The sequence below is a fragment of the Antechinus flavipes genome, chromosome 4 (assembly GCF_016432865.1).
Source record: "Antechinus flavipes isolate AdamAnt ecotype Samford, QLD, Australia chromosome 4, AdamAnt_v2, whole genome shotgun sequence".
Taxonomy (NCBI): domain Eukaryota; kingdom Metazoa; phylum Chordata; class Mammalia; order Dasyuromorphia; family Dasyuridae; genus Antechinus; species Antechinus flavipes.
In genome coordinates this window covers 398949894-398966708 of record NC_067401.1, presented here as the reverse complement: position 1 = coordinate 398966708, position 16815 = coordinate 398949894, and the positions used below count along the sequence as shown (strand labels likewise).

General features: G+C 31.3%; 1 protein-coding gene across 4 annotated transcripts in view; it reads left to right on the top strand.

The window, feature by feature from the left end:
- RO60 (Ro60, Y RNA binding protein) overlaps nucleotides 1-15424 on the top strand; it is a 45477-nt gene extending 30053 nt beyond the window's left edge. For all 4 annotated transcript variants that reach the window (XM_051998731.1, XM_051998730.1, XM_051998729.1 and 1 more), the window contains 4 exons: nucleotides 435-551; nucleotides 1761-1874; nucleotides 4221-4367; nucleotides 5453-15424. In XM_051998731.1, coding sequence (XP_051854691.1) covers nucleotides 435-551; nucleotides 1761-1874; nucleotides 4221-4367; nucleotides 5453-5605 — 531 coding nt within the window. In that variant the 3' untranslated portion in view covers nucleotides 5606-15424. The remainder of the gene's footprint in view (nucleotides 1-434; nucleotides 552-1760; nucleotides 1875-4220; nucleotides 4368-5452) is intronic.
- Nucleotides 15425-16815: the final 1391 nt, after the last annotated feature.

The window sequence follows — 16815 nt, the reverse complement described above, 5'->3', positions numbered from 1 at the left end:
TTATTAGATGAAAACAACCAAACATAGATATAGAAAATACAAAATAATTTTTTGGATTAGGCATTAGAATTTACTAAGTCAATTAAGTTGCTCCAGGAAGAAAATTAAGAGACTATGATGTAGAAATAAGAGGAATTTATCTTAAGAGGAGATACTTGTCATCTGTGCAAAGTTATAGAGTTTGGAAATCAAATTTTGTATTTGAAGAAGATTAAGTGTACCAATTTGACTAGAATGTTAGAATATAAAAATTTTAAAAAGATTAATATGCATCAGCTTAGAAAGACTGCAACTAGATATTATAGGGCTTTAAGTTTCAAAATGTAGTGTTTTATCTGAACAATAAGAAGAAACCATTGGAATTTCTTGAGCAGAGAGTGACAGTAGTGAGAGCTAAGTTTTTTTAATATCTAATTATTTTTTTCTCCTTTTAGACAGTTGAACCAACAGGAAAACGTTTCTTGCTAGCTGTTGATGTCAGTGGTTCCATGGATCAAAGAGTTTTGGGCAGTATACTCAATGCTAGTACAATTGCTGCAGCAATGTGTATGGTGAGAAAAATTAATACTTTTTCATATTTTTTTCTGTTCTAAAATATTATGTAACTAGGCTGTAAAATAATTATTTTAAGATATATTTTGATATGATGATTAAATTAGACTTATATTTACTTTTTGACAAATATTATTACTTTTTATATCAGTATTGGATTTTGTTATTGACAAAATAGTAAATAAATATAGTTTTTAAATAGTGAGGAATTAAATGTTAATAATAGTTTTTAAGAATTAGATACTCATTACAACTACTTAATAAACATAGTCTTGGAATAAGAAGTAAACTAGGACTCAGTTGATGTAAGTTTGGTTCTGTTATTGATTCTGTCACTGTATGTTAAATGACTCCAATTAAATAATTCATTTAACTGCTTTAATTTTCAGTATTCTACTCTATAAATGAAGGAAATATTACCTTCTTTATCTACCATAAATGTCATGTTCAGGCTAGTTTTCTGGAGGTTCTCTGGAAGGGCCTTGGTCTCAGAAAGATAGTCACCATGAGGATGGACAAGAATAGAGTCTAAAGTCTTTATTGCCTCCTTCACAGTCTGTGTCTGTCATAGTCTGATCCAGTCTCCTCCAGCAGTCTGACAGTCTGACAGTCTCAACCAGTCTCATTCTGAGTCTGACTTTGTCCCTAGTTCTCTCAGCCTGTAAATATCCTATTACAATTACATCATTACAGTATACTGAGTATAAGCCAGACTAGAGTGATTATATCATTTATCAAACTAAAATGATTATATCATTATACCATATTAGACATATGTGAATTAGAAAACCATTATCTCATCAATTCCACTGACTTAACACCGTTTTTCCAAGTATACTTCTCCAAAGTTCCAGTCTCTACATCTCCCGCTTTCTTTTGTTTTAGAACACAGGTGGTCATGCCCTCTCTGACTTCTCAGGAAGAGAGGTGAAAACCCCCAAAAAGAGGTGATCACCCCCTCCCTGATTTCTCAGGAAGGTGAGAACACCAAACCAGATATTGTTAGCAGATTTCCTCTGGGATGAAGAGTCTTACTTGAAACAAGTATACACAAATCCATCAGCGTGAGAGGTATTACACAAGCACATAGTAATATAACACACTAATTGAAAGAAGTATACTTGAAACAAGGTTCCAACTCTCTACACATATATATCTACTATAGATGTAATAATGTACTGAAGATGACTGTAATTGGATTTTTTCAGGTTGTTGTAAGAACAGAAAAAGATTCCCATATAATTGCATTTTCACATGAAATGGTACCATGCCCAGTGACTATGGATATGACTTTGTGTCAAGTATTGAAAGTTATGGATGAGGTAGGTGACAGTTGTTATAAATGATATTTTTGTTTGAAGATAAATACAATTTGCTTCACAATTAAATCTGATCCAATAATTTAAAAAAATTTTGCAGCTGATAAACAAATTCCATTGTACTAAATTCATACCATGTACATCAAGAAGAGGGAAGAAATGTTCTTTGATCAGAATTTTCCTACTTTATTTTTTTTTAATTTATTTTCTTATTTTACCCAGGCTGGAAGTATAAAGGTTACTAATAGGCCTATCCCATTCTGATCATTCTCTGCTTCCAGCCTGAGCTTCTTCACATTCTACCTCCCCTTTTTTTAGTGCTCCCATTCCTGGGAAAAATTGTCATATATGAACTTAGTGCAGATTCCTGATTAATTTAGCCCCACTACAGCTCAAGCTTAGGCGATCCTGCTTGCCTTACTATCTGGGGAAGCTAGGAATACAGGTTTGTACCACTATGCTTCACTTCTTTGTTTCCTGAAGTATCACCTTTCTTTTCATAACATAGAAATAGTATGAAACTGGGAGCAAAGGATTCTATAGCATAAAATAGTGTGGAGATAAACAAGTTACTTGTAGGTTCAAGGAAGATAGATATACATATAAAATTCACTGTAGTTACAGAGATATTTATATGGACACTTATTTCCTTTGGAAATGATTCTGAAAGAGTAGTTATGACTCCAACTGGTTTGTATCTCCTACATATTACCATGACAAATCTCACTATAAATTTTCAAGGTTTATGTGGGAAATTATAACAGCATTGTCACAAGAGTCACTATCTTGATCTATGGAATTCATCAAGTCAGCAGTTATTTATTAAGCATCAAATACCTGACAAACACAGAGCCAAGCCCTAGAAATAACTCAAATCCACACCCTTTTCTCTAATTCACAATCTAATGAGAGAAATAACATACAAACAAGATATGGGCTAACTTGAAAATAATTGGAGCAAGCCAATGGAGGGATTAGAATAGGCTTCTTGAGATAGAGATGAGGAGAAAAAGAATCCCAGTCATGGAACAACCAATGCAAGTATAAGAATGGGAGAGTTGTGAGGAACAACCAACAGTGTCATATGGAAGGGGGTCAGAAGGTGTCAAAAGACTGGAAAAGGCAGGAAGGGGCCGGGTTGGGAAGATCTTTGAATGCCTGAGGATTTTATATTTGGTTCTAGAGGCAATGGGTATGAGCTAATGAAATATAAAAGTGGCCTTGTCAGGGCTTGTGCTTCAGGAAGTTCAGTTTGACCGGTGAATGATAGATGACCTGGAACTGAGAATCAAAAGCACAGAGATCTAATCCATGGGAGGTGATGATATTACCAAGCAAAATAATAGAAGAAATAAATAGAATGAGCCCTTGAGGGAAACCCACCATCACTTAAGTGTCTCCTAGATGAAGATGCATCGCATTAGAAGAATCAGTCTCAAAAAGTATATTGAGAACTAGGACAGACCAGTATGATGAAAATCTAAATAGAAGCGACTATCAAAGAGAAGAGAACACTCGACAATGTCATAGGCTGCACAGATCAAGAAACATGAAAACTGAGGAAAAGCCATTAGATTTGGCAACAGCTTTGGATGGAGCTGTTTCAGTAACATAGTGATGGCAGCAAACTAAAGAGTTAATAAGAGAGTGAGAAGAAAGGAAGTGGGGTGTATCAGTTGTAGAGAACCCTCTCAAGGAGTTTAGCCACAAAATCAAGAAAAGCCATGGGACCCCAGCTAGTAGAGATAGACAGATGAAAGGAGAATTTTTTTTTAAGAAATGGGGAATTTGAATGTATTTGTATTTGTAGGTAATTGAAAAGCAGCCAGTAGGCAGGAAGAGATTGAAAATAAATGAGGTGGGGATGGTAGAAGGATAGACAATCTGCTGCAGAAGAAGATAGGATGGAATTGAATATGAAAGAATCTCATACTAGAAAAAAGGAACAGTGTTCTAACCATTTCATCTCTTGTCTGTTTCTGTCATTTCTTTGGTTTATGTTCATCAAACCAAACCAGAGAGAGGCTATACAAATAAGCTTTTAAAAAAAAAAAAGGTAATACATAACACTTATACAAAGAATGGGAGGAGTTTTTTCTTAAAAGTTTTGGTAAAAAGGAGTTTCTTTATAGTGCTTATGATGCAGATCTAGGAAATGGCTCATAAATTCATGTAACAAATTGGGTACAATAACAGACTAAACAATTACCTTAAATACATGCTAATATAGCCCTCCAGTTTAAGCATTTAATATATGTGCAAATCCATAAGTGAAGTGATTCTAAGTTTGTTAGATTTATCTAACATGCTAAGATACTGGTTGTTTTTTTTTTTTTTTTTTTTTTTAAGATTCCAATGGGTTGTACTGATTGTTCTCTTCCAATGATATGGGCTCAGAAGACAAATACAGTTGCTGATATCTTCATTGTGTTCACTGATAACGAGACCTATTTTGGAAGTGTCCATCCAGCTATGGCTCTGAGGGATTACCGGATGGTGAATTGAATTTTAATATTTTCATTTTTATGTTTAATACATTTAGTATATACAAAGAAAAAATTTTGGTAGCATCTAGTTTTGCTTAGTCGGATAGGAAAAAGAAGTGGTATTCTAGTAATGTTGGTTATATCTAAGGCATAGAACTAAATAGGCATAGGAACATTTTTTTTTTAATTGTAGCCATTCTTAAAACATATAACTACTAACCTTTAAAACATGTATTTCTAAGAGTAGGGAGAAAAGGCTTTACATGTAACTTAACTGTGCTTATTTTAGTCACTTTAAGATGCTTAATAAATTCAAATAGGATTTCTGAAATATACTAAAGGCTTGCATAAAACCAAAGCAGCAAATCTAAATTTCATTGGTACAGTGTTTAGAGCGCTGGAGTCAAGGAAATCTAAATTCCTATCTAGCCTCAGACACACTAGCTGTGTAACCTTGGGCAAATCACTTAGCTACTGTCTGCCTCAAGTTTCCTTAACTGTAAAATGGTATTGAATAACACCTAGCTCTCAGGGTTGTTGAGAGGATCAAATAAGATATTTATAATGCACTTAACAAAATGTCTGCCACTTAGTAGGCACTTAATAAATGCTTCTAATGTGAATGCTGCCAAGTAGAGCATCTAATTGAAGTCCCTCAGCTTACAGATAAAGAAAATGAGATGAAATCTAAAATATTTAGTGAAATGCTGCCTTTGGATAAAGCATGAAGGCATTAAAATTAAGTACATTTTTAATGTACTTAATATATTTGTAAATAAAAAAAGATTAGAGTTATAAACTTAAAATTTTTATGCCAACATATTTTAAAGGGTATTTCCAGCTATTACATAATCATAATTCCAGGGCTTTGACATGATAAATATTTTGAAAAATATTTAACTCAATGACATAAGTTAATAGATTTAGAACTGGAAGGAACTTTAGAGTCTTCATTAGATTTTTTACAGAGGAGTTTTAAAGCAGTTCAATTTTCACATGCTGTATATTTAGTATAGAAATTTAATCCATATTTAAAATGATCAAAATTTTCATCTATTTTTTGATTTTACCCAGTGAATCTTTTTCTTTCTACAGAAAATGGACATTCCAGCTAAATTGATTGTTTGTGGAATGACCTCAAATGGTTTTACCATTGCAGACCCAGATGATAGAGGCATGTTGGATATGTGTGGCTTTGATACTGGAGCTCTGGATGTAATTCGAAATTTCACAATGGATGTGATTTAACCTTCTGGCACCAGCACTTCACTTCATGTCCATTGATGGCAGTGGATTTTGCTACAAAGATCTAATTACCAGTTAAATTTAATCAACTGAAAAATGATAGACATATCAGAAATTTAACTTTTTATCCTTTTTTCAAAAGGAAAGAAACCTAAAATTACTTTCCTTTCTATTATATATAATTTAAACTGCTAATAAATTAAACTCAACCAATATTTTATAAAGCATCTACTGCTAAACTCAGCATAGAAACTTTATTTCCAATTTCTACTGAGAAGAAAAAAATGTGTTCTGATGCATTCACTGAAGATACTTTTGTTTTAGAAAATCATTAGTACTATATTTATTAGGTGAGAGCCAAAAATGAAAATGGCCCCAACACGACTGTATGCCAGCATAAACATTTGCTTAAACTGTGTTGTTTAAAATTTCCTGTTTCCTCATTTGAAAAGGATAATTTTAATGATACTTAAATTGTTTGAAATCCAAATACTGAGTATATTCTTTGGGTGCAGTAGACCATGTAACTGTGATGGAATATAAAAATGATCTGTAAGATTTTCAACTTGGGATAGAGAAGATAAAAGAGTTGAAGATCACACCAAGCAATTTGAAGAAATAATCAGAGCTTCATCATATCTCTAAAATAATTTGTGTGATCTCTTAAGATCACATTTGTAGTAGTTTTCTTACATATTGAAAATCAACTTTTAACAGTTTTAAATTAGCACTCATAGAATGCAAGGTAGGTATTCAGAAACAACATTGATTAGCAGTTTTTATAAATTTACATTTTAATAAAGAATTGTTTTCTAGAAGAAAAACTGAATAAGTTACTCTAGGTTATGAGAATTTTGATATAAATTTACTACTTAAATAATTTAATTTGTCTGGACAATTCCAGTAATTATCAAAATTAAACCATATTAAAAATATAAAATTAACCCTCAGAAATGAACATTTTCCTACTTTGAAAGTAGAGCTTTTAAAACAATTATGTCTTAACTATTATCTTGTTGATTGCATCTTAAATGAGTTTCTATTATCTGCAAGGTAAAACCATCACTAACTTCCTATATTGCCAGGTTTTTTTGTCTGGCAACACAAATTTGGTAAATTGTTTTCTGATCATAGAAAATACTTGACAAAAGATAGGTCTCCTGGTAAATGATACATTTTGCAAAGGACTGTTTATGAATTAAAGCAATAGATTCATTAACATCTTCAGGGAAATTTGTAAAAATCGAGTGTGGTAATTTTTTTTTTTTTTGGTACAACAAAGAGTACTTAAGGAACAAATATAGTCTTGATAGGAAATTTTCTTTAATCATAAAATAACTACTGAAGTTTTAAGCTTAATAATTGTTCATAATTTTCACATGATTATGCCACCAGTAGTCTCAATATTAAAACTTTAATTTTTCATTTGTCATTTTTAAAAAATTATTGTGCAAGAAGTAAAACTAGTAATCAGATTTTTAACTATACTTGCTTAGCCATTAGAGATTTGTATGTGTTTGGTGGAGTCAAACAGTATTATTGTAATTTATATATGTAAATTTTTTCTACTTTTTTAGAACATTTTTTCAGAATAGTAATTTTAGAGCTGTGATAAAATCAGCTATTTTCAACCATGACTTCAGACAGCGTGGTAGCAGTTTTAAAGTTGATTCCTGTATGGATTATATTACAATACTTTTCATAGTTGGAGAATCTGTGATTCCACTGGTATCTGTTATCTCCTCCACAAAAATAGCTTACAATTTGTCAGTTACTAGGCAGTTTTTGAGATCTGCCATAGCTAAAAAAAATTATACTTTTTGCAATATATACCTTGGTAATATACCTCTTTTCATTCAGCTAAATAGTCCTTTATACCAGTTTATATAACCAGGTAACTCCTCAAAAGCCCTTCCAGCTTGGTAACTATAATTCCTAGATTGTAACAATATGGGTCATATTTTTAGTAAATCAAGCTTTTACGAGGAAGCATCCTTCTCAAAATGCATTGCTACACCCTATACTTCTGATATATTATAACCGAACTTTAAGACATATTTCTGAAGTATTTTTTTTTTTAGTTTTCTGTAAGATTTCAGGTAATTACATATTAGATGTTTTTGATGCCTACAACTATCATACTATTTAGATAGAATTTAAAGAACATTTGATAGATGTATATAATTAACTATTAAAATTACTTTTTGAGTACTTCATAAATTAAAAATTTAGAAATACAGGATGACTATTCCTAGAAATGTAAATGAGATAAAACATTTAAAAAGAGATTACATGTATAAAATATTTTTTTAGTATCTGTCAAGTCAACAATCTTTTTATAAGTATCTTCAGGAATTAATATCAAAATCATTTAGAGAAATAATTTGTGACCTTGAGAAATGTAGGTTTAATTTAAAAGATTTGAGGATCATGACATGGGTGGATTTTTTTTTTTTTAATTAAAAAACTAGAGATATTATAAAAAGTTGATTTTTAAGGCCTTTGGTTTTGGGTTTTTTTTTTTTTCTTTAGTGACATAATAAAGTTCTTTTGGGATGTTTATTACAAAAATATTTGTCACTTTGGTTACAGTTTTAGGAAAAGGGAAAATGGAGATTTTTCTAAGTTTGTGGCCAATGTTATAGGACCATGTTACTCCTACAATTTCCCCCACAATTCTTGTTGGCACAGTTTGAGAGTTGAATGTGTTTATGAGAATAACAAGGTCCTATTAACTTACCTCACTGTAATAAATATACTGTGGCACAAATTATACTTTGTGAATCATTTTTAGCTTTACTTCAGTTATGAAGGGAAAAAAAAGGTTGCTTTTACAATCTTAAATACTATATATATATATATAGTCTGTATATAATTACAGACTAATACTCCATGAAAAGCAAGTATCACCTTTCAAAACAGAGTGGAGTGATCTTAGAAGATCAGGGACAGGGACCTGATAGCCATCTAAAAGTTTTTGAAGAACTATACTGTGGTAAAGAGACTGAAATTTGTTTTCGTTGGTCTCAGAGGACAAATCTAGGAACAAATAGGAAAGTTGCAAAAAGGAGAGTTCCTAACACACTCTTCTCACATACCTCTCAAACATTACCCCTTACCCCCCTTTCCCTAGTAAAAGTCTTTAAGCCCAGATTGGGTCACTACTTGTTAGGTATATGGTAGATCATAATCTTATTCTGATGGGAATTCTACTACATAAAATCATATGATAAAATTTACTGCTTTGAAAGGGACCAGAGAGTTAATCTAGTACAACCCTTTCTCCCCACACCTATGACCTAAAAAATTTACAGATGAAGAAATAATTCCAGAATGGTTAAATGACTTGTCCCCTTGCATCACTGAGATTGTTCAATTATTTAATCAATAAAAACTAGGTTTTTTGGCTAGCTCTACCTTACAGGCTAAGTAACAGGCATGGCAGTTTTATTTTATTGTTTTATAATAACTTAGGCTTTTAATTTAATATTTTCTGTAAATATTAATCCTTTTGATTTAGGGCTATTAAATCATTTTGTTTAGTTAACTGTAACATTTTAAAACTTGTTATATATCTTTGGCATCCCAATCACAACATGGCTGAGTCAGTACAACTCAGTTCTCCAGCTATAAAAATGTAACTTGTAACTTGAAAAAGGGTGTTTTTTTTTTGTTTTGTTTTTTTAATCTTTGTCAAGCACTTTGAGAATCTGGGGGCAAGGGGAATCTCTAATATTTTATTAATCATTCCAAGACACTGCTTGTAAGTTGATGATCTATGGTCAGTGTACTTTGAAAACCACTTACTTAAATAGGCCTTTAAAACTAAATTATCTTGTGAGAAAAAGGAAATGAAAAGGTATATACTTTGTATTGTTGATCAATGGTTTACAAATTATTATGAGAACTACTTGAGGGGTGGATATTTGAATTTTTGAATTTACTCTTTAATTTACAAATTATTTTAAGGGACCTTAATCTTCATAACCGGTTTTTTTTTTTTTTTTTTTTCTGTCGTGGTAAGAACAATTATGCAAAAATTGGACAGGATTACAGAAGGTGCTCTTTTATCTTTGGATGACATTTAGTAAAGTTTGACACTGAATATCAAGATTAACATATATTTTTAAAGTAAAATGGTTCTCATCTATGGCTGAATTTGAATTTAACTTAAAAGTTATAACTAATGATTCATAAACCATTGTATGTATCTAAGTAAACTAGTGAAAAGGCAATATTTATCAATAATGTGTTCATATGACATTTTATAGTTTGTTAGAAGCATTGTAAATAAAATTAATATCGCCAGTTTAAAACAAATTTAAAACATATTAGTTTAACCATACTGTACATACTTCCAGTCTGAGGTAACTAATTAACTAGGCTTCATCTTTTCTACCTCTTAATGATATTCCTTTTTATCTTAATATCCAGTTTCCATTCCCTCCTCATAAAAGAAAAGTAACATCTCCCTTTTGATATCTTAATTCTAGCCCTGCTTTGTGGGGTATGCACAATTGTAGTATTATGAACAGAAAAGAAGTAAATTTTAGTTTTGGTGTGTCTATCAGTTTCTTTGCTTATAGGGCTATTCTTTTAAATGCCTTAAAGATGTAAGATTTTAATATTTAGTTTTATACTAGCAATATCTAACAATGTGCAAATCTACTGGGGAGAAGAGATCTTTTACTAACATATCTTATCCAGCATTTCCTCAGAGTATGTTAATAGCTACCTAAAATGTCTTAAAATCAATTAAGTAAATAAAAAAATTAGAGCCAACCTTATAATATTACTCTGATAAAGTAGAATTACCTGAAATAGATCTTCTAAATAAATGGTGTATCTGAATTCTGTATTCTCAGATAAAGAGAGCCAATAAAACTCTGCATAAGTAGGGTAACACTTGGAATCTTCTCCTACTAAAAATCTCAGTAAATTTGTACACTTAGGGATGAGAAAATCCCATGAGCAAATAACAATATTCATCTTCATACTTTTACAAAGTACCAAGTCATTTTGTTTTCTGATGTGATATTGTTTTAATCATGTGTGTGACTTTTTACATGGTAAACTGACAAGGGAACAAGTGTTAACTATTTTCTGGATAAACGTGTAATACGTTTTTTACTAAACATTGAAGATATTGTCCTAGAGGATTTAGAAAGTAGTAAAAAGAGGATAATATAAATTGCGGGAATTAAAGTGGAATTAAATATGCTCTTTTGTGAAATGTGATGAGGTTGTGTGGCTAGCAATGCGTAAGGCAAGTGTATAAAGCTGATTGATCTTCTCTGCTTCCTCAACAGTGGAGTTTCTGCTCCATTTAGAACCTACACCAAATTAACTTTTGTAACCAAACAAAAAAAATACAACTTGTTATTTTAAAAGTCAGGGTAGTGGAGTTAATATTGATATACAAGGTCACACATAATTGTTAGAATATGCAATTTAATAACTAATTCAAAGCCTTTATTAAAGTTTTTAAGTGAAAACTTGTTTTGTATTCATTTATAAATGGAATTTTGGAAACCTGATGGCCCCAGACAAATTACTGTTGATCTTTAGCATAATTATTATTAACAGACTTGGGTAAGATATTTTTGCTGTGCTAAGTTGTTCTGAATAATGTACACACGAATTAATGTGTTAACAAGAGTAAATATGTACATGTCAGAATAACCACTGAAGATCATGCTCTTGAGTTTCAGTTTTTTCCACTACTCTTCTAGTGTGAGGTCTGGATGATATAGAAACTATAATTTACTTCAGCAAAAGTAATAAGTTGTATGCTATATACTAAGGCATTGCTTTTCAAAATCTCATTTTTGCTGCTGTTAGGAGTTTCTCGAAAGTGAAATTAAAATATTTTAGAGTAGTTAGAGAAGCCTTAAAGTAGAAATTTCAACTTTTACTGCTTTAGAAGTATCACTCCACTACAAGTAAGTATACAGAGTCTCAGTGTTGCCATATACTGCCTTAAAAATGTTTATCTAGTATTTCTGGGATACAAATGTTCAGCAGGTTCTTTTAAACTGAGGCTCTCTAGTTTTGTAATGGCTGGAAATAAACTTTAAATTTAGAAATTTTACTATACATTAGTTTATCCTTTTTTTAAGCAATCATGGGCACTTTCGTATTTTGCATATATCACACTAGTCAAAACATGGGCAACTCCTCCTTTAAATCTGACTTGTGTAAAAACATTGTATTCTTGGTGAAAAGATTAGAAACAAAGGTGAGGAAAATGAATAATGAATATAGACAAAAATGATAAATGAATAGAATCTTTGTTTTTTGAAATTTTTAACTTTCATATAATTTTGCCTATTTTTGTCATATACCTGTGGTCTTTTTTTTCCTCTTTCAAAGATCTCATTTTAGGAGGGTGCTCATATTTATATCACTACGGTATTCTTTTAAAACATCTAGGAACCATATAATGGTTCGAGTTCTTTTTTTTTTATTGGCTTTCATCATTTTAAATAACATAAGTAGAAAATTGTTAGATGACCTCTTAGAACCATGTTGTGTTACTAATACATGTCCTCTGTGTATGGGACATAACCTCTAGAAGCTTATCTCCAAGAACAATAAATTTCAGAAAACAATTTAGTTTATTTATTCAGAATTTATGCATGCATATGTGTGTGTGAGTGAATCTGTGTGTATAATACATAGACAAGTATATAAAAATCAGCATATAAAAAGCACACATTTCATGTATGTAATTCACAAATAAAAATCAAACTAAAATGTATTAACAATTAAAATAAAAAATCCAGGTTTAGTCAAATTAAGTTCCTTCGGTTTTTCAAAACGGAAAGTTTTTAATATTAAAAGGTCAGCTAATCTATAAACAATACTGGCTTAAAATTGGAGTACACACATAGATTATAAATTGAGATTTTTCCTAATTGGTGCTTTATAAAATCCTTGTAGTTTGTCATTTTTTTCCCCAAGAAAATGTTAATATTTATTAATTGTGGTATTATAGGATAATTCTCCAGATACTTTATTTAAGGCTTTTACCTTACCTCTAAGTCTTGATAGGATAAACGCAATTAATAAGTCATTCTTTAGAGACTACAAGAAAAACATTAAACCTTTGTGAAATGCTAGTTGACAACAAACTATTACTTAAAAGGAACAATGAATAAACTACAAATTGTTATTTTTACTTTTGATAAAATATAAGTGCTTAATAGTTTAAACAAATTTAAAGGTGTTTTACAGAAAAGATAATAGGCTGTTATATAGCAATTCATCATGTTAAGAAATTTGAACAGAAGACACAGCAAAATTAATATTTAATAACTAAAAATTCACCTAAAATTCATCTAAGAATTTTACTAGAAAATGTGGCTTGGGATACCTCTTTATTGTGCAATAATGATTATCCAAGGAAAAGAAAATGAGTAGTATAATGTGTAATAAAAATACAGTAACTAAGGGCAGCTAGGTGGCACAGTGGATAGAGTACCAGTCTTGAAGTCAGGACGACTTGAATTCAAGTCTAGCATCAGACACAATACTTCCTGGCTGTGTGACCCTGGGCAAGTCACTTAACCTCAAATGCCTCAGCAAAAAAAAAAAATTACAGTAACTAAAGATAGGCATATAACATAATCATGAGTTCTATAAACATCACTTCTCTCAGGTTATTTATAACATAAAAACCATTATCTGTGGATAAAAAAAAAAAAAAAAAATTGGGCATTAACTAATGCCCAAGTAACTTTTCCTCTTGAGTTTATAGTAACACAGCTGACCCCTGGAATCAGTGACTAGATTGTAAAATATCCTTTAAGTTCTGTAGTTTCCATCATGACCCTAATTATTGACTGCCTGGTTCATTTTAAAGTGGATCACTCACAGCCACTCTGCAGTTATTAAGTCACAGGATTACTGCTACTTGAAAGGGTATGTTAATGTATTCCAGCTCTCCAAAGTAAAATCTCTAACCTTTATTTCAGTGTTTAGCACTATTCCATAGAATGTGGCCCACAGTAAGCAATTAAATTCTTTTTTATTTGTCTGAAATAATACTCAAATTCAGGCCAGTTTATTAGTTATTTTAGAAACCAATTGCAAGAGTTCCAAATTTAGCAACAACCAAAGATATTCTGAAAAGAAACTTAAAATTACAATTTTCTTTATGAATAATCTTTACTGTCATTAAGCCACTGAAAGAAATCCAATTACATTTATTTTTGAATATATGTATTTGAAAACATTTTCCTCAATATGCAAATGTGACCACATATAGGGAAAGTGGAAAAAGCTGTGCAAATTGTTTTGATAGAAAACCCCACACTATAGGTTCGATCCCATTCCAATATTTCAGTTGTGTGACCATCAGTAATAATTTTATTTCTCCACATCTGTTTCCTGCATCTGTAAAACGGATTATATTTGCACTGCTTTATCCCTCAGTTTTATAAGAAATCACTTTAAGTGTCAGTTATTCATCACATTTCCATCTTACTGTTCTACTGGTAATTTCCTCTCTTCTCAAATGAGCATTTCACTTCTTCCCTCTAACTTTCCTAACATTTTAAGTAAAAGCAAAGAAAGGTATTGACAAACACAGTAAATGAAACAAGCCATATTTTAAAAGAACACTACCCTAGCTTCACCTCTTACAACATAAAAATTAAGATTATAATGGAATGAGGTCTTGTATAATGCAAAAAATGCACTGGCCCAGGAGGCAAAGAGACATATACAATAACCTCAAGAGACTTGGGTTTCAATTCTAAAATTCTGACAAAATGATTTTAAAAGATTCAGTAAATGTAAAGTATTAATATAATTAACATTATAGTGCTTCCTCCTCCAACACAACACACATAACTTTAGTGTATGGGAATCAGCAGCAGAGATGATTCTTGATCTTTTTTCTTGGATCCCTCTGGCAGTCTAGTGAAACTTATGGAACCTTGTCAGAATTTTTTTAAAATTATAATTGGAGGAAATGCTAAATTTTTGTCAGAGGTTGGTGAATTTTAAGATTTTTTTTCCCCAATCTACATTCACAGATCCTGCCACTCTGAAACCTATGAAGAGATTTATGGGTCCTAGATTAAAAAGACACTTATTAATCTGTAAGGCAGAATTGAGATGAATCACAAAGTTCAGCAATAAGTATTGCCAAAGCAACATATATTGTATCTAGGATATACTGCAACATATCCAACATATAAAGGACTGCTTGCCATCTAGGGGAGGGGGTGGAGGGAGGGAGGGGAAAAAAAAAATCGGAACAGAAACGAGTGTCAATATAAAGTAATTATTAAATAAAAAATTAAAAAAAAAATAAGTATTGCCAAAGCAAATTGTTCTGATAAAACAGGCTGAGCCAGGCAGGGAGCGCTGAGACCCACCATAGGCCCACAGGTAAATTGCATGAAAATAACACTAAATTAACAGCTGCTCTTATTCCTGCTCTAAGAGTTCTTCAAATCGCATGAATATTGTAAAATATAAAACCAGGTTTGCTTTTTAAAAAAGGAAATTTAGGATTTTTAGAACAAAATGTTCTGTTTTTACACCAATGGCAAAGAACAAAATCCCTTATCCATAATTAGGAATAGTCAAAGCTGTTAAAAGTTTTTCCTGGAATATCTAGAGTTCTTTATATCTTGCTTTTTTTATATAGTTAAGTTCTTTCTCATCTTTTTTCAAATTATCATATACAAACATTATTTCCCAGTAAAATGTAAGTCCCTGAAAATAGGCCTGTTTCATTTTTTGTCTTTGTACTTTCAACATTTAGCATAAGACGTTTCTTAATAAATGATTTTTGGACTCAACTATAAAGTTCAAAGTGTCTTTGGTGTTTTCTGTGTAGTGCATGTAAGTTTGAAAGGAAAAAAAAATCTTGCTAGGAAAACCTTAATTGAGCTATCACTTTTTAAATGGAGTATTGTTAATCGGGGATACAGAAGTTACATTTTTTTGCCTACAGAAATCTATCTTTCTGAGAAGATGCTTTCTCCCTATGGATTCTTAACCATCCTGATATAAACGTGTGTACCCAACTCTTCTCTAGATGTCATGTAACTTAAAATAGTGTCCTACTCTGCACAAAGCAGACACTGAATAAAGTAGTAGTAATAAAAGAGAATGAAGATAAAACTTGATAAAATAGGAATTAAGACATACTTTTTCTTATTTATGTTGTAAGCTGATTTCCTCTTGCGTTTCAAATCTGGATTAAGGAGCTTGTTTAAGCTGAAATATTTAATAAACTCCGGGTTACTAGTTTGGGTTTCAGATGTATAACCATCTTTAGGCATACACTTATAAAATTTTTAATTGAAACTCCCATCCAATGTAATAATCTTCTTTATAACATCCCAGACAAACTGTAAAACAACGTCTGCCTAAGCATTTTTTACAATAGGAAATATATTACCTCCTCACAAAATAGCCATTCTATTTTGGGATATTTCTAATCAATATAAAATTCTTTACCTTTTAATATACCAAAAACAATATCCATGTAATGTCTAGCACTTAGTTGTACACTGGAATCTGGAGAGTAAGTTAATAAAGATTATCTTTTCAAGACTGATTCCCATTCTATTTTCCTAACATTACACAGAGGCTGCATAGTCGATGATCAAGATGGAAGTAAAGTATCAAATCTGTAGACAGCAAATCACTAATCCTAACATTTAATATTCAGTTTTCACATAAGAAAAGTTGTATTCCATTATTGTTCTGTAAGAAATGGCCATTAGGAAGAATACAGAGAGGCTTGGAGAGATTTACAGGAACTGATGCTAAGTGAAATGAGCAGAACCAGGATATCGTTATACACAACAATACTGCATGAAGATGTATTCTGATGGAAGTGGGTTTCTTCAACAAAGAGAAGATCCAATTCAGTTCCAATTGATCAATGATGGACAGAATCAGCTAAACCCAGAGAAGGAACACTGGGAAATGAATGTGGACTACTTGCATTTTTCTTTTTCTTCCCAAGTTATTTTTACCTACAGAATCCAATTTTTTTTGTGCAACAAGAGAACTGTACGGATCCGCACATATATATTGTATCTAAAATATACTTTAACATGTTTAACATACAATAAGACTGCCTGCTATCTAGGGGAGGGGGAGGTGGAGGGAGGAAAGGGAAAAGTTGGAACAGAAGTGAGTGCAAGAGACAATGTTATAAAAATTACTCATGCATGTTCTATCAA